We start from the raw sequence: 19053 nt of genomic DNA, 5'->3' as shown, positions 1-19053 counted from the left end.
GAGTAGTGGGAGTCTCTCTGGTGGACCTGCCGACCTGTGAGCCAAAAGTTAGCGCAACAACACAGATACGAAAATATATATATATATATTTTAAATGTGCAAGGCTGTTCAGATAAGACAACCCAGATGGCACATAAGTGCGTTTGAGTACGGTTGTGTGTGGCCAAGGCTTTTTTTGATTGATTGCATTTACTGTACATTGTAAAGATCTACAGAACAGACTTTTGGACACACAGGAAAAGTCTGTTAAAAGCTATTTATCAGTGCGAAAATATTCATATATTTCATGGTGCTACTTTCAGAGGAATTAGTGCAAAATGTGTGTCCAACTGGTGATTATCCAACCAACCTGTGTCTGACCTGCAATGCAGTGTTTTTTAACACCTGTGTGGTTCGTCTCCTGCACTTTCCTCAACTTCTAGAAACTCTAAAAAGGGTAACATAGCAACGCGCTGCTCAGAATAATTACAGTGCGTGTCAGAACGATGTGACAGATCAACCATGCTAAATTAGACATCCACTAGACTCGTGTTGTATTTCACAAAAGTGTCATAATTTCTCCTGATGTTACAATAACACTAATATTAAAAGCCCAAATCAATAATTGCTTGTGTTTTCCCCCAAAACGCATCTATGCCTTTGAGACAACGCGACAGCTTTGGCATTGTTCACACCGAAGATCACACCTGATTCAGGGTCGCGATTACACATTATGCCAATTATGTTGACGGGCAAGGCAAGTCTAGTTTAAACGGAGGGCATCGGAGTCCACTTCCGTATGCCAGAGATCCACAGTGCTGTTTCTGAGCACACTGAATACTGTACTTGTAACATATTAGCCATCTCTAGTTGCTCCCAGTGATTGAGTCTTAAATACGAAACGTTTTTAAGAGGTTTCTAAGTGGTAATAAAGTGAGAATGTGAAATCAGCTAATGCCATTACTTGACCGGCTGATGTGAGCACGCACGCACACACACACGCACACGCACACACACTACGGGCTTTCAGTATCAAGCCGTTAAGACCACTATACACAACGCCTGAGGATGGAGCCATACGTGTGAGTTTCAAGGCGATGCATTGAAGTGAATTTCAAAGCTGCAACCATCTCAGTGTTCAGAGCGACCTTGCTACTGATGTGTCTCTGAGGTCCTACTGCTCTGGGTAATTCATATTGATTGCTCATTGTGTGACAGCAGCCCACTCTGCTCCAGTCCCCCCTCACATTCAGGCCCAGTTCTAAGAGGGGGGGGTTGTCGCCGTTGCCAGGCGAGCGGTGCCCTGGCCTCCCTGGGTGGGCATACTGTGGTACCCCTTACTGCCCTCTCTACCCTCCTTATCCTCTGCCGCCCCCCCCCACTACAACCCACCACCACCACCCTCTAAACACCCCACTCCGTCACACTGCTCGCCAAGGACAGAGGTCTCTTTCCACGTTGCCATGGAGATGCCGCACGGGAGAAATGTAAAGGGAGGGAGGAGGGGAGGTGCAGGGGGAGAGCGTGTGCAGCCAAGTGTGCTTGAGCCGGCGTGTCTGAAAACGAGTCGAGGGAGAGAGAGAGAGAGAGGGAGAGAGAGAGAGAGAGAGAATGAGAGAAAGGAGGAGAGGGAGGAGGGAGGAGGGAGGAGGGGGGCATTCGTGCAGACACCACTCCCCATGGGGCCTTGTGTGAGTGTGTAAAGGTGTGCACGCAACACTGTGTGGGAATGAAAGACTGCCAATGTGTGAATTTGTGAATAGTTGTGAGAGCAAGAAAGAGGAAAAAGATTTTACACAAGCTTGTTCCTCTATGTGGCATTTAGAGAAAGGATAGAGCCGGGGGGGTCACAGCCCAGGACTACAAGCCTGACCCCCCCCCACCCCCACCACACACACACACACATCTGCACCTTTCCCCTCGGTCTTAATCTAGCAATACAAACAGCTGTCTGCTGCTTCAATGTCACTTTCATGGCCATACAGGTAAAAAGCAGGATGTCATTACGGGTCATATATCCTGGACTTAACAACAGAGCCGCCAGAGGACGGCAATGGAAACATGGAGGTTTTTATGGCCGAGTATCAAAACCTGTCCAAGGTTTACACCGCGGTGCTGCCGGGGAAAAGAAGACGTGTTGCTGTACGTGTGTGTGTGTGTGTGTCTGACAGCGCACATGTCTGCAAGGAACTCACCTGACAATTTGAACAGTAGTTCGGAGGCCATTTTGACCGATATGTCCTGGGAGAATAGGTCTTTCTGGGGGCGGGCCAGCGTCTCTAGAAGGTTGCTCATTGGCTCGTTCTTCTCACTCGCCCTTAAAGTGCTGAAGGCCCGCAGGTGAGAGGCAGGTGTGGTGAGTTCAGCAGGGGGTGGGTCCACCTCCATGGGCTCTGCCTTTACTTTCAACTTCTGGTAGTGATCTTTGTTGTTCTCTGCAGCAGATGATTGAACAAAAGAGGAATAACTGGTTAGACTTGATTGATGTTAGAGTTTGTAAACGGATAGTTTGATATATTTTCTACAAGAATTCAAGGGGAGAGTATTCAATGTACAAATGGTCCTTTTGGAGGGTTAAGTATTCCTTGTACTTGTAATGCATTACTTTAACACTGTGGTATTGGTACTTTACTTAAGTAAAGAATCTTCTTCTACAACTGGAAATCGTTACAGTTTGTGGGGCTTCATTTTATGTTTTTCTGTCAATTTACCTGTTGAATGCGTTTATCCTGAACTAGTCAAGTCAATTTTATTCATAAAGCCCAAATTCACATATCACACACCTGCCTCAAAAGGTTCTACAATCAGTAAAACATGCGACCCCCTCTATTGTTAAAGCCTTCTTACAACAACACAACCCTCAGAAAGGTCAAATAATCCAAGCAAAAACAAATTGAACACTTTTGACTTTCACCCGAATACAAGTACACAACACACCCAGCATACACGTTTTACGATGGAATTAAAACTCAAACAGGAAAATCCAAATAACAGCCAAAACATTGCAGCTAAAGCCGAGCTGAGCCGGTTAGCATCTAGCTGTGTAATTATTAGGGCACGAGAGCAAAGGGAGGTCACTCAGTCGCTCGGGGAAGGCTCCAGCAGCTTGTGTAGGTTCACTGAAGCAGACCGGAAGGAAACCAAAACACTGTAAATATAACTAAGAAGCAATGAATCCATGTTTATAATAACTACAGGTGTTGGATAAAAAAAAAGTCTCTGATAAAAGGTTTTCAGCACATGAACAATGGACTGAAAGGTGAAAACAGCTGTTGACTCACTCCTCATACCAGGAGGTGAGGCGAAGTGACCGGCCTAAAAATAGGCACGATGGCATCAGTTAGGAATGTCCCGATTGCAGAATCAAAACACTGACTCTCCTGCCTCTACGGATATTAAACAAAAGACTGTAGGTCGCCATAAAAAAAAAAAGTTATGGAAACTATTCAAAGGAAACTGTGATGAGAGCTTTGTTTTCGTAATTCAAAGCTCTTCTGTTGTCAGAAATGTGTTCTTGAACAGCCTCCGTGGCTACATTTACTTAATGAAATGTAGGCCTATTTTAGGCTACAGTAGGTTCACACTGTGCAGCTGTATGGTTGGGAATAAATCAATCAATACATCCTTGACTGGTACATCCGTGAGCACCCGGTACATCCACGGTATCTGATCTTTGACTGCAGGCATGGCAGGAGGCAGTGTCTCAGTGTGGCGACAAGCAAGAGCAAGACAAAGCAGTGGGGCTGATACAGTGCTGCTGACATGGCGACTCAGCACGATTATGGGATATATGAATTTGGCAGGGCATCGGGAGCAGTGGGAGGGGCAGTGGGGAGGGAAGGCTAGAAGAGCTGGAGAAAGAGTCGGGAGGGAGGGAGGGAGATACGAGACAGTGACCCCGCCACCCCCTCCCCTCGCATTCTCCACTCCTCTGCAGAACGAGGCCAGTGCGAGACACCAAGCAGCAGTACATTATGCGCATGTGACGCCGAGTATCGACTGAATAAGTACGCGTTGTGCGCTACCGTGTTTATGTGGGTGAATTAAAGTGTAACCCCCCCCCGAGGTCCAGGTGTAGCCAGCATGTGGGGGACACTGACAACCATCAGCCTCACTAATCCCTTAATCAGGTGGCCAGAGTTGGCCAAGAGTAACCTAGGAGAGGCTGATGGAGGGGCAGAGGAGGAGAGGGAGGGTGGGGGGGGGGAGCTCTGTAAGGGTCAACAAAGGGACACGCGAGCTTCCATCATTGGATCGCCACCCTAACGACGAGATGCTGAGTGGACTGCTGCGCTGCAAAAACACACAGTTACACAGAAAAAGAAAAACCCTGCACTAACGGACACCATGTGTACTTGAGCTCCCGGCACCGGGGACAAACATGCTTACGACCTAAAAAGAGCCGCTACAGAGAGGTCACGTGACACACGGGGAAAAATGTTTGATCGTAAACACACCGACACCGCGTTGAAAAGCATAACATCACAGCAGAGCCGGATCACAAGTCTACCTGTCACACAATGAAAATGTGGCCTTATTCCCACACTGATAATAGCTATGGCGTTTTGGTCAGGGTCGTGACCTAATGTTCTGAAGCCATAAAAAGCCGCCATCAGTCTGCCTGAATCCAGCTCGTGTGTGTGTGTGTGTGTGTGTGTGTGTAAGTGAGAGCGTGAGAGAGTGAGTGTGTGAGAGTGTGTGTGTGTGTGTGTGTCATCCCCTCTGGTGCAGAAGCCTCTTCTGTGATACACCAGCTACCATTAGGCCGCCGGAAACATGGTGTTTTTAGAAATTTTAGAAATCAGGGAAACTGACTTCTTAAGTATTGTTTGATTACAAATAAAGGAATATTAAGTCCTCCGTAGAGTTTGGCTGGCTGTCCTCTTGTCTGATCATTACACAGGGACAACATGGTCCAATGTAACTAGCAGCAGTAATATAACCTAATTACCCATAGCATGGGGTATATTGTTCTATTCAAATATCATTTAAAGAAATACAGTTTTTCCCCTGAAGGTTTTAACTTTCAGTTGCTTAAACTTTGTTAATTAAGGAGCAGGTGTAACAACTAAGTATACATGAACACATCTTTGTTCTTCTGGTTTTTGTTTGTTAGGTAAATAGTTTTATTTTATTTGTATTTTGCACATTCATGCAGCACTGCATGTGCTAATGACAAACTAATAAACTCAGACAAGGTGGGTTAAAGTGTGTCCAAATGCAACAAAAGCTTTTTTTCAGCTCCATTTGGTTTGTAACGGCAACCAAATTGCACAGTTTTACACTGTGTGTGTGTGACTGTGTATCTGTATGCCAAGATGCTTTAAATGCACTATACATACCTTGCTCCCTCTGAAGCACTCACGCTTTGAGTCAGAATGAAAGTGATCGGGGTTTGTGCGATGTTCTGTTTTTAGTGATCAACTTTGACCTCTGGTGTCTGCTTGAATCTGCGTGGACGTGACAGCCTCTTTCGCTGAGAATATACAGCGGGATGGCACGGACCCCGGACAGATTTGTTACTGCACACGCAAAATAAAGTCACACACCATTAGTGACTTAATGCTCGCAAAGTCAATTTATTGCACCACTTTGATGCATCGATGGCACGGGAACAAAAACTTGGGAGACAGACAAGAGGAAGGAGGAAAGGAGGAGGGGGGGGGGGGGGGGGGGGCAAAGGAAGAGAAAGAATCGCCAAACAGTGCCAGAAAAAGGAGACCCGAGGGTAAGAGAGGAAACAAGAACGTGGGATGAGAGAGAAGAGCTGGGGGAGGACAGAAGGATGAGGAATAGCTAGAGCCTAAATGACAACCTCTCCACCCCCCCCACCCCCACCCCGTCCCGTTATCCTAGTCTACCCTTCTCCCTGCTCTGTTATTCCACATCTCTCTAACCCTGCCCCCATCCCTCTCTCTCTCTCTCTCTCTCTCTCTCTCTCTCTCTCTCTCTCTCTCTCTCTCTCTCTCTCTCTCTCTATTCTCCTGCTCTCTAGCCGACCTGCTCAGACAGGGGTGAAGAGTTCATGCGCTTCAAAGGCTGCAGTGTGGAGACTGCGTGTCATGTGGGAGCCACAGCAGCCTTGCCTGCAGACTTCACAGACAGCTGCTGCTACAATTGATCCTCGACCAGCTAGCTCTCAGTGGTTCAGTTCAGCCTTCCAACGGTCGCAAACTGCGGCTACATCAGACTCTAGTGCAGCGTGCTTGAATAAGCAGCCCGTAAGGAGCCAGATATGGCCGTTATTAAAGTGGTCCTAAACAACAACAACACAAAAAACGTGGCACACGCTGGAGCTGATCCAAGGCGAGTGAAGCTTCGTCATAGAATGTCAAGACAAAAAAAAAAGACGACGAGTGATGTGCCTCGGTCATTCTGTCCATCACTACCTACCCAGGAAACAAACACCTCCAGCAAGGGGCAAAAGGAATCAACTCTGCATTTCTGTAAATAGAACTACAGGCAGTGATAAGAAGCCGGTGAGACAGAAAGAAAGTGGAGGAGGGGGGAGGGGGGGGAGGAAGAGAGGTCAGCGAGCGGCCACACTGAGGGGGCATGATGAGGACACCGTAGAGATAAACATAAAGTAATACTGTACAGTGTTGTGAACTGCTTACAGTCTGCTGTGATAAGCCATTTTAAGTAAATAGTAAATCCTTTTACGTGGCGCTAAAGGTGAAGTTGCTCGGTAGCGTTTTCTCCTGAAAGCCAAAGAGAGTGAGGCTTTTTGATATCATCTTAACTATTTCTTCTGTTTTAATGTGAGACTAAAATAAATCATTTTCCAGCTGCAGACCAGTGCAACCAGGGCAACCAGGGCTATATAATACCTTCTCCCAACTTCCTTCAACTGTGCTTTACTACCATAGACTGTATGAAATATGGACGGAGTCTCCGCTATTACAAAACGGGTGAAGAGGTGGATAGATAGATAGAGGAAACCACCGGTTGAATTATATAAAAATTCCCACCTGTACAGTATCCTAAACAGGGACATTAGCTGTTGGGACCAAAATAGATTTTTGTCAGAAAATAAATCCAGTTTTTTGGCACTTGCGCGTTGGCTTAATCTTTCAGCACCGAAAGTTGCCGCTTGTTTACTACCAATGGTGCAAAGACGGTAGGAGTATTGATATGACAATACAATATTACACTACCTCGACATACAATCGAAATTAAATAGCTGTAAAAAGTCCATCTTTTATTTCAGCACCACGATATTTAGTCATTCTATCATCAACTGTAATGTTATGCTAGTGGTGCCAATAGGCAGAAAGCACATAATAATGCTGAATAACGTAAATAAACACGTTCTACAACCAGTAGACACATAAAGAAAAAACACACATTTAATGCAATTCAAGCAACAGAGTCAATACGCCTCTCTGCGTCTGTCATCCTAAACTGCTTGTTGACTTTAAGAAAGACTTCCACTTCATTCCGACTAAATCCTTTACAGCTACCCTGAAGCCAGCAGGAGATGTAGAATGTGTGTTTTATCTGTAACAAGCGCCGCCACATCAAAGAGCAGAGACATTACGCACCGTGATCCAACGTGGTTACCTCGAGGAAATCATGCAGAACTAGCTGGCGTGGCTTATCTGTGGCAAAATCAAGTGTTGGCGCAGAATTAAAACATGGAATGTTGAAAGTGACGATATTTACACTGTAGGCTGACAACGTGTGGTATGTCAGTTGTGGCTTCCTACAGTAGGAAGCAATCATGTGAAATATTTTGGGGGTGGAGGCCAGGTACAGTTTGATTACAACCAGCCTTAATTGTGTCTCAATCAATCAGCCTTGGCCACTGCTGCAAGAACTGCCAATGCTCCTGGAAATCAACACCCACTTTCTAGCTTCTTGCTGCGTTCAGCTAATTGCTCTGACGCACAGACCAAAAAAACAACAATACAATACCACTTTCTTATGAAAACTATCAACTATCACTGGAGCCGATGGATCAAACCAGGGATTAACACCTTAATGGTAACCAGAAAAAGAAGGTCCATGGAGCTTTGTCCCGGCTGGATGTGTCAGTAGTTTGTGTTTTTTTAATAATAATCAACAAAAATAAACTCATTTGTAGCGGACAGTTTGGTTCGAAGTCTTTCTGCTCCTTTCTGGTCAGAAATCGCTTCATGCAACGAGCACTGCAGAGGGGAGAGGGCCTTTAAGATGTCCTCAGAGATGGAAGGCCTGTTCCTAAGGAATGAGGAATGAGTTAAGCAAGTACAAAGTGTGATTTCACACCTATAGTGAGGGTGGCTGGATGGTGAGTGGGTGGCACGGCTGTTACCCACACGATGCCAGTCTGCCAGGGCACCACCTAGGGCCCTGTACACCCCCCCTTCCCCCCCCCCCTCCCTCCCTCCCTGTGACGCCATGTTCCCCTTGCCCTGCAACACCAGTGCCCATCTGCTAGGACACGTTAGCCTCTGGCGCCAGGGACTATTTAGCCTGGCGTAATTAGCCCCCAGACACCAGCAGCCTGGTTTTAAACAGATGTGGGGGAGGTAGCGCTCGCAAGGCGACTCAACACGACCAACCAATGTTTGATAAGGAAGAGAGGAAAGAGAGAGAGAGAGAGAGAGGGGGGGAGAGAAGAGAAGAAGAAGTGACCTAGTTAAAGGGATGATGCAACTCATGTTACAGCACAATGGGCCGTAATGATGACAACCCCACTTACTTGGACTGTCCAATGCCGTGGTCGAGGAGGGAGGAGTAGCGAAAATCTAATTAAGCCGTGTCCATTTGCTGCGCGCCAAGCAACGACGAGGAAATAGGCGCGTTGTAAATGGAGAAAATGTGATATTTTTAAACAAGAAAAATGCGTAGTCTAAACTCCCCCAGTGTCATTTCCCTATTCAAGCATCCTCACTGGGCGACTGTGCTCTGGGGCTGACCTTTACCGGGGGACAGAAGGAGGCCACCGCGTAGCTGCCCTTGAACCTCACGACCGTAATCACACGTGACTGTAACGCCATTGACCTTTCCCCGTCTCTTCTCTCTCCTCCACCCCCCCCCCCCAGGGTCATTTGAGGGTCCAGACTCTTGTCAAGGCTGTCACTCTCCAGACAGCCCTCTCCATCTACCGCCCCCGCTGTTGCCATGGCGATGGACGGCACTGCGCTCCGAGGACTGTGTGAGGGGGCAGAAAGGGAGCCGGCGGACAGATGAACGCTGCAGCATCCTTCCCTAACCTAGGTCAACCTTTTGCAGAGATGGTGTAAGCGATGGGTGGGGGTGGGTGGGGGGGGGATAAACGCCGTGGCCGCGTGTGCTGCTTGAGAAACCAAATGCAGCGGCAGGATAACAATCACTGATTGTTACTGTTCAAAAGGAAAAAAAATGATGGGAGAGGAACGGTGATGAAACAAAGAGGTGGAGGCAGAACACTGGAGGAATTACATCCTGCCCACATCGTTCTCTCAGCCTTTCTCTCTTGATTTAACACAAAGGCCAGCATACTAAATCTGTTTTTATTGTTGTTGTTTTAAAGTAGTAATCATGTCATCTCTGTCATCGCACACACGGAAACGTGACCTGGGGGGGCAGGCAGCGGAGCAGCACACGTGTGGCACCACAGAGCTTCCAGCCAACATGACTCACTCCGAACACTAGTCAACCCAGAGAGAACAATGGCAACCGGTGTGTGAGGTGTCTGTCAAGCACGCATACACTGGCACAGGATGAAAAGCCGCAGATGGAGTAACGCCCCACTGCGCCACCATCAGACTGCCATTTGCTTTGTGCTTTTTAAACACTGTGCGTATTTGCACGAGCGTGTCACACATTGTACATTTTATGGCTGCGCAATTCTAGCGTACTATTTATTCCAATGTTGAAATGGGTCTGTATTCTTTTTTTTTTTTAAACGAAAGAGTAGTTTGTTCATATAGCTAGGGAAGTACATACTGACAAACACCTGTCCATAAAACACTTGAACCGGACCTGGCATTCAGCAGTGATTGTGGATGTAGGCTATAATAAGAAGCGGCTTTATTTAGCAGTGAAACAAAGTGTGTAGTAATTGAAAAATAACAGGTAAAACAGCAACACAAGTGCAGCAGCAGCACTGTTTCAAGTGCTACAAATAAAGAACTAGGCTTGAGCCCCCTGCCTGGAGCTAAATAAAGGCTAAATCACGCTGCATTGGATGATGACAGAGTGGTCAACGCAGGTTGAAACTGTTTAACTACCTCTCATGGAACAAGGGTTTTAAGTTCAATATGGCAAGCAGATAGATCTTATGCCATTTGACAGCACTGTGTAGAAGACAGAACCAAAGCAGAACTGATCCTCAACGCACTGATTCTTGTTCACAATAGAACAAGTACACCATAGATGCATAGAGTGGTACCGTAAATAGAAAATGAAGGGGTACCAAAATACCATCGCAGAGGATACAAGGACATTTCGCAGCCACCTTCTAGAGCAAAGGCCTCAGAGAAACAAAGACTAACTCGCCACAGGTGCACTTTGCTCACCTTTGAGAAGGCCCCAATTTCAGCTCGGTTAGGTGTGTCACGGTAGAAAACAACAGAACCCTTTAATGGCGGTCAGTGACATAACCATTGGCCTAAAACTAACCTCCTGAGCTGTTATTAGCTGATCTGAAACACAGTGCATGGTCCGTTCTTCCCATGAAATAGTTGTGTATAGAAGTGACCGTTGTTTTTCTGTGCATATCTGCATAAACTGCTTTACACAAACTTAACAAATACAGTATATGCACCCAATTTCAAAGACCACAGATTTAATGTTTTGCTTAGATTTAGTAAGAGTGAAATAACTGTGTGTACAGATCCACAGATGAAGTTCCTACATGCATACCTGAAAGCTTGATCAGCAGCTCAGAGGCAACCTTAATGTTGATATCCTGGTTCAGCAAGGTGTTCTTAGCCATGGGACTTCCTTCCCTTGGTTTCAGTGACCCGAGGCGCTCCGTGGCTGCTGCCGCCCTCACTGGCCCGTCCTGGCAGAAAGTTGCAGGGAAGCTTGGCTGTACCTGGCTGTGGGACTTGGAGGACGGTCGGGGGCTCAACACTTCCTCCACTTTGGGCTCTTCCTTCAGTTGGAATGGAGACTTGAGCGTCTCCCTCTGGTTGGCCGCTGCAGCCAGAAAGAGAAGAAGGAATGAGATGAATTCAAGACAGAGAATTTGAGGGCAGCAGGAAAGAGAAAAAAAAAAGAGTCCAAATACAGTTTGTGACAAGTGAGGTTTGTTGGGTATTTCTAAAAAAGGTGTATGTTAAGTTTGATCCAGAAAAAACCAGAGGCCATATGAATACTCTGGATTCTTTCCATCAAGACATCGGCCTTACATTACTTACTGATTGATGGCAAAAGGTCTCACGTTCTGCTTGTGGTGAGCATTTATCTTAATGTATTTATGTATTGTGGTGCTAACTGGAAAAAAAAAAAAAAAAAGACTTAAAAACACCTGAAGTTTCACCCAATATACCACCAGGACATCTCATTTGCATTTGTTATGAGTGAAGATGACAATATCTACACAACATAAAGTAGAATACATTCAAATGCAAATTGACTGGAACAACAAAGTGGTCCACAGTGGATTGTCACAGCCCTATCTCCCCACCAGACACCACAGTTGGCGTGCTGTGGGCCGACACAAAGGGTGCAACCTCATGACTGTCCTCTCTTGGTCTTTAGGGCATCCACAACAAATGCCCAATTCACTTCCCTCCTCTTTTCTCCTTCACACCGCCCCTCCCCCCCGTCCCATTCATTTCTGTACACTTTATTCTCAGCTCTATTCTACTTCACGTCTGGTTCCTTCATCCCGTCTCGCCCCGGACGTCGGCTTAATCCTCTTCAGACATAAAGGCCAAAAAAAAATAACTACGTCTGTAGAGCGCGATAGCAATCGGCTGAATTCTTATCTGCCATCGCTGCGGCGTGTCGCCTAGGTTAGGGAGTGAACTGTCACATGGATCCCTCCGCTCTAAAGCCATCTTCAAGAGAAACTGGGCCACATCTAATCCGCCTCAGATGAATAATTAATAATTAGACATGGAGCAACTTCCGATAGCCGCCAAGAAAAGAACAGCAGGGCAAGCGCCTCTCTTTGTGTCTCCCAGCACGTTCCACTACACTCTGCACTAAAACAAAGGTTTACACAGGCTAAAGCTTACAACAATGTTGACATTTAAGATGGCTATAAAACAGTGAGAGGCTGCAGAAATATGTTTAAAAACACATTCTATTTGCCTGTGCTACCTGATAGCTTCATTTCATTCAGTGCGACGATGGGAACCGAGCGGAGGGTTAAAGGATACTATTGTCCACTATTGTAACGGGTGTACCGAGCCCTGCTTCAGACACAATTACAGCACCGAGTACTTCATTAAGTAGACTGGCTGAAGAGATCCCATTACATGAAACTTAAAACAGTTGGATGAATGTGTCTGCAAGTTACGCTGTAGCGAAACATATACCATTACATAATATAAATATATAATATGCCATATTATTGTCTTTTTCCTTTCTGGTTTTATGAGTTAATAACTTTTTTTGACTTGTTATAATAAATGACAAACACCTGCTTTAGAAGGAAGCAAAGCTTCTTTGAGCAACAAGTTTGTATAAGTCTGTGTAGAACTTCCTGTTCTCTGCAGTGTTTCCATGTTATTGTTTGCAAAATGAATTAAGACTCGATGGATGAAAGAGTGTCCACAACTGTGGTGTTGTGATTTAGAATGTTTCACACATGAGTCACGAAGCAGAGCCTCGTTGCTATAGCAAACTTTAAAAAGGCAGGCCGTGGCACATGCTAATGATAACCAAACGTGGCAAAGGTTGCTTTCTATATTTGCCTTTGTTAATTGTGAAAATATATTCATCTCATGGAATATTTGTCCTTAAAGCGGAATACATTTGTGATGTTATGTAACTGTAACAGCAATGGTGATACATTCAGCAATAATCACAATCATATGCTGATGCTACAACTGACAGAACAGTTGGGGAGCTGCTAAGACGTGACACGGATTGTAAAAGTTCAACTCTAATCACTTCAGTTCAAAGAAAAATTCAATTCAAATTTAAATAAAAGTTCATTGTCGCCGAGTAGGGCACCAACAAACTTATCTAAATAGCTCATCAACACCCGTCCCGACCTTTGACACATCAACAGTTTTCAAACAATCTGTACATTACTACTATCTGTCTCACACACAGACAGACACACACTTACTCAGTCACTCATGCACACACACACACACACACACACACACACACACACAGGGCATGGACATAAGAGAGGCTATCACTCCTGGGCAGACTGCTGTCCAGTCTCCTCTGGCCCCAGCAGAGATCTGCTCCGCTCCTCACCCTACCGTCTCACCTAACATCTCTAACCGCCACAGGCCTGCCGCCCCCTGCCCGCATCATCAATCTGTGCCGGCTCCAGCCCCTCTGATTAATGATGATCTATGCCGGAGGGATAGAGGGCTCGGGGATGAGGGGATAAGGGGCAGGAAGAGGGGACAGGTGTTGGTGTTTTGACCACCCGCATGGTGCCACAATGCCACACCATGGCGGGCCGTGGCTGCAGTTCAAGAAGGGCAGAAGGAAGAGGTTGAGTGTGGTGGTGGTGGTGGTCGGGGGGGGAGCAGGGCAGGGACCTTCAAGTTCAGGGGCAGTGGGCACAGGGTCGCACTCAGCACCAGCTGGAAATGTCACACCGTCAGATGTCAGCGGGCAGGCTAAGTATAACCTGGTCAGCACCTGGAAGGACGTCCTCTAATTAGAAGCGTGTTGGGCCATGTCGGATCAGACAAGGACAGCACACTTGGTCACCGCCTTACAAATACACATAAAATTACACATCTAATTTACCCACGCAGACACACACACAGATACACACACACACACACTCGTCTATATCTTGGGAGAAATCCTTGCTTTGTGTTGTTAAATACAACAGTACGCGCGCTGCGTCGCGCCGCATTCAAACCATATGAAAAGGCTGAGCTGCACATGAACCACTGACAAATACAGACTCAACACAAGCTTAAGATTTCCAAATTCTTCTCCGCTGTGGCCTCACGAGAACAAAAACAACCCCAGGACGTGGACTCGCACACAAAGTCACACCACTTCAGTGACCTTTTGGATTGTCGCTATAAATAGAGTGAATTTCCACTCAGAATCTATGTTACAGAGCTCAATGAATTATTTAGTAGCCTAATCCAACTGGCAAGCTATTTTTTTTTTTTATTCCTCTAAGCTGATGGCTCAATAACAAAAAAGCTGGAGCACACTACCAACAGGAACAATTCAGCCCGCAACGCCGAGCTTACACTTTGGCCTTTCGTCTGTCAGAATTTCACAATAGCATCGAGGGCATCCAGTCTCTGGCAGATCGTCTTGTGGAGAGAGAGAGAGAGAGAGAGAGAGGGGGAGAGAGAGCACAGATCTGAGGAGGAGATGGGCATCTCTGGGTGACTGGGCATCTCTTCTGTGCGAGTATACGTACCCTAACCCAGGCCAATGTCAGCCGTACATGCTGCTGTACGGCTGGTTCCAGTTCAGGGTTGACGATGCTATCAGTTTGTCTCCGTGTTATCACACCCTTTCTGACACCTGCCACCAAAGCTACTTTCATCGCCGTTTCTCTCCCCACGTTTCTCTCCCCTTCCGCCGCGCTTCTCTCTCGCGCCTCATCCGTCTCGCTGCCAGACGCTTGTCCACTGCACCTCACCTCTCGCTCCGTGGCCAGGGCCGCCGTCAAATAACTTCATTAGCTTTCCACCTCTGTCACGCCGGCCTGCTCCCCCTCTGACAATTGGCTGCTGTTTTCTCCCGGAGAAAAAAAAAAAAAAAAAAAAAAAAAGCAGAAGGCTACTGGGGCAGGTTGAGAACCCAACAATAGCTGACAGTGTGCTAGACACCGGACAGCGATACTGATGGCTGCAGTGGGGATGTATGGACCAGAGGTCACACACAAAAGGCCTGCTTGTGTCTGCTCATGCAGAGCTGGAAAGCAAAAGGACATGAAGATGAAATCTTCATGTTCACAAAGTGACATAACTGAAGACGGGACATTTCAAAATTCAATAGAAATCTGTGTCGACTAAGATGGGGAAACATGGCTGAAATGTTTCTACACAGCACATCTACAATACTTAAACAGACGCCCCTAAGGCGTATCCAAATATAATAATACGCAAATAATGTGTATACCTAGGATATTGACATATTACAAGGGGGGGGGGGGGGAATCAAAACCCTTAAGAATACTCAAAACGTTTCATGTACGATGACACAATTCTGCCAGTGCATCATTTCACTGGAGCAAAGCGTTGCATGTGAGATACTCTCCCAGGAACAAGGATAAATAAGACAACTGCAGAAGCATCATGACAGATGCAACACCTCCCACAACCCCCTGCATGCCAATTATTCACACCCAGCCAGGGTCAAGCTAGTTGTGCCTGTGTCACCGCAGCGGGGGGTTTGGGGGGGGTGTTTGGAGGGTGTGCAGTGCCCACTGTCATTATTAACTCAGGGTCCACTGGGCACGGGGGTAGGGGCTGTGCATTTCAAAGTACCTCTGTGGCTTTCATCTCCGAATCAAAATGTGGATCACACTGGATAGCTAACGGTTGTGTCAGCATGCAAGGATCAAAATCAAAGGGTATCAGTAGAACACTCAATGGAAAGCAAGGCAACCCCCCAAAAATGATATGCTTATTATGTCAGAGGTCGGGGAGAGTTCACTGGCTTTCCATGCCTGGGGAACTCAATGCAACTCCCTCTTTGACTCTTTCTCCCTCTCCCCACCCACTTGCTGTCACTTTGTCCGTCTCTTTTTTATCTTTCCCTCTACACATTTTTACCCCCACTCCCCCCTCTCTCTCTCCCCCCCCCCCCTTCCACCCTCCCTCTCCCCCGCCAAGGCCTTGTGGGATTGAGGCACTGAGACAGCAGTGTAAAAGCAGGAGGGATGAGCTGCTCGTGTCCACACTCAATCTGAGCTGGCAGGGAGGTCAAAAGAAATAGAGTCTGGAGGTCCCAGGAGGAACTTCCTCACCTCTCCCCTCCCTGGCTGCTCCGCGGCATGAGTAAGTCTCACAAAGATCTGAGCCCAGTTCTTCTCGGTTTCATAACCCTCTATCTTTAACTCCACCCCCCCAACAAAAGGGAGAACTTTGTGATCAAAGAAGCAGCATTCATTAAAACACATCATCATGCAGTCAAGTTCAACATCCTCTCGTCCCGTCTTTTCTTTATCCTCCCTCGTTCTCCTCGAGTGATGCCCTGACTAAGATGTCCGCCACTTGACACTGGACTGACATTGCGAGGAGCCATCTTGGCTCCTCCGGGAGTTGCCCGGGCTTGATTGTGCAGTCTGGGAGTGAAATGCAACTGGCACCCAGGGGGCATCCATGTGGAGCCCGGGCGTGCGAGATCGAGGGGGAGTTAACTAAGCCGGCCCAGTCCCTGTGCATCCTGGCGGGGTCACAGGATGGCGCTGAGGGCGCTAATCATTTCAAATTATGAATTCCTTTTTAATTATGAATTATGCATACATTTTTAATTAATCTAATGTTCCCAGGGTTTTTTCCTCCCATCCTCGCTCAAGATCTCAATCTAATTACACAGCATTAAGTGGAAGAGTGGCAGCCGTAGCCTCGACCCCGACGCTGAACCTCAGTCGACCTTTTTCCATCAATCTTGCCGTCGTCTCCAAAGCTCATCCTTGGATATTTTTGCAACATGGTGAAATGCATCTAAACACGATCTGAGCCTAGTATACCTTAGAGCAGCACGTTTGTCAAGTTTGTTAAAATCATGCTGTATCATTATGTTGGGGAACTCTGTGTCACATTGCAACTTTACCAAAAGTTAGATAATACTGAATTACATGTCCGCGGTTTAAGTCTTAAACTGTTTCATGAATGGGAAACATTTCTGCTACCACGACTACTAGTCATGGGTTTTGGAGTGCAGACAACCAGGTCTTAGTATCGACAGTAAGAAAGGCTTTTCACCAAAGTACAGTAGATCTATATAAACAATCCTTAACGCAGGGCTCCAGAACGACTTTTCACCATTTTGTCAGCCATAATAATACTGACACCAAATGCCGCAACGATAATTGTTAAAACGAGAACCTAGAGGTTACAGATCTTCCACTCCCCTGACAGCTGATAAGATGAGGGGGAGGAAAATGAATCCCTCAACAACTTTTGTTGAGGTGCCCTTGAGCGAATCATTTGGTAATCAGTGGCCAACCGCAGATAGATGAGGATGTACAACTGGGTAACCATCAAATGTCACTTTAACTGTCTATCTAACTAACTATATCCTATATGGTAAACGAATGGCACATCAGTATTGTAATGACATTTTAAGCAGATATGAAATGTACAAACAAGATCATTTATCTACAAGATTAGATATGAACGTACTGCATATGCTCTGATTTAAGTCATGACTTAGTGCTGCTCAGTGGGGCTTCAGTTGACTTGTATGTGCATGTCTGTTACTAGCAATCACTGGAGAAAATAAAGCTCAATATCAGAACATTCTCAGGCATCTTACTCCTGCATGCTTACTTCCTGAAATATTGTAAATATGCCAAGAATGTCTCCTCTCTTTTGCTTATTCCAACGTACCTTCATTGTACAAAGAAGTGGCACAACACAAGGAAGGTGCCAGCACATCAGTTAGATTAACAGTAGCCACCATTTATACATGGGTGGAGCCTCTGTCATTGAGATGCATCATCTTTTCAATATAGATTTGCAAAATCAGATCTCATAGGTGACATCTGTCATGTGTTTATCCCAGTAGGAAGGTCATTGTTGTTATATTATTGGAATATTTCAAGCTTTTGTAATGACAACTACAGTTTTTTTATATAAATATAAAGTACATATACACACTGTGTACTGTGTTGTGCTAAAACACCTTTAGTTGTACAGGTGCCACTAGTTGTTGTAGACAATTAGAGTGCCGAGTGCACATGTTCAAACCTTTATACAACTTTTACGTGTCTGTTCAAAGTTCATCTATTTATATCAAATTATGTTATTCTAAAAAATGTAAATAACCGAAATCTATTGAATCAAATATACAGTGTGCCGTCTTTCACAAGTCAGTGTCCTAAGAGCGAGTTTTGAATTCTTTGGTTGTTGCCCAAACCGGTTTAAAAGGCATGTGGTGAAAAGGCTAAACGTCCATGGCCTACTTTTCTATCGTTCTCATGGGAGACACACAGAAACCAAGGTTGTATGGATGAATAATCCCGTGTACAAGGCATCCCTGATATCCTCAAATATGCACAATGATAGCTAAAGTCTGGAAAAACAACAGCTCAAACACACGCGTCGGCATATAAGACCCACGCGGGTTTTACATTTGATTCCTATGCTGTTTCCATTAAACGTCCAACATGATTGTATTTTCCGCTGTCAACGCTAAAACCGTCTATTCCCTAAAGGCTTGAATCATCTCTAAGACATTTTAGGATCCCATTGTTTAAAAATCCATTAAAAGCAGCTCACAGAGACACACTGCGGCCTTGACCTGAAACGTTAAACATAAAACTGTTTACACTTCTTACGAATGTTATTTCTGGTGACAGTAAAGAATCAAAACAAAACTTAAGGCAAAGGGGAGACAACATCTAGCCGGAGATCAGAACGGTTGTCTTCACGTTCAAGTCTGGAGGAAGTGAAATACTTCTTATATAAGTGCAACTGAAATGAGCGGAGTTAGGGAGTCAAGTTGAGAAAACAGCACAACAAACAAAACAATTATGGATTAAAGGCGTCAAGCTAGTGTTCCTGTGCACACTCTTTTTTCCATGTATTTCTTAACTTGATGCAATATGTGCTCCATTTAGACAGAATGGCCATCTCCTCCTCAGATCTCTCTTCACTTCACAAGCTGATCTGTCAGAGACTGGTGTTACACTTTCAATTTCTATAGTTTCTGCCATTATACACGGGCCCCAAAGTGTGTCAAAACATACAGATATGGATTAACTTAATTAGAGCTAATACAATTAGTCTATTAGGCAACTGTTACAGTGCAAGT

The 19053-nt window shown here is 45.8% G+C and overlaps 1 protein-coding gene across 1 annotated transcript in view; it reads right to left on the bottom strand.

Moving 5' to 3' along the window:
- The window catches only part of znf827 (zinc finger protein 827), a 60201-nt gene that overhangs the window by 17733 nt on the left and 23415 nt on the right, over positions 1 to 19053 (bottom strand). The window contains exons 5-6 of the mRNA XM_079160280.1: positions 10813 to 11091; positions 2175 to 2414 (exon numbers count right to left, since the gene is read on the bottom strand). Coding sequence (XP_079016406.1) covers positions 2175 to 2414; positions 10813 to 11091 — 519 coding nt within the window. The remainder of the gene's footprint in view (positions 1 to 2174; positions 2415 to 10812; positions 11092 to 19053) is intronic.

Source organism: Pholis gunnellus, assembly GCF_910591455.1.
Source record: "Pholis gunnellus genome assembly, chromosome: 5".
Lineage (NCBI taxonomy): Eukaryota > Metazoa > Chordata > Actinopteri > Perciformes > Pholidae > Pholis > Pholis gunnellus.
This window is presented reverse-complemented; position numbering and strand designations above follow the sequence as displayed.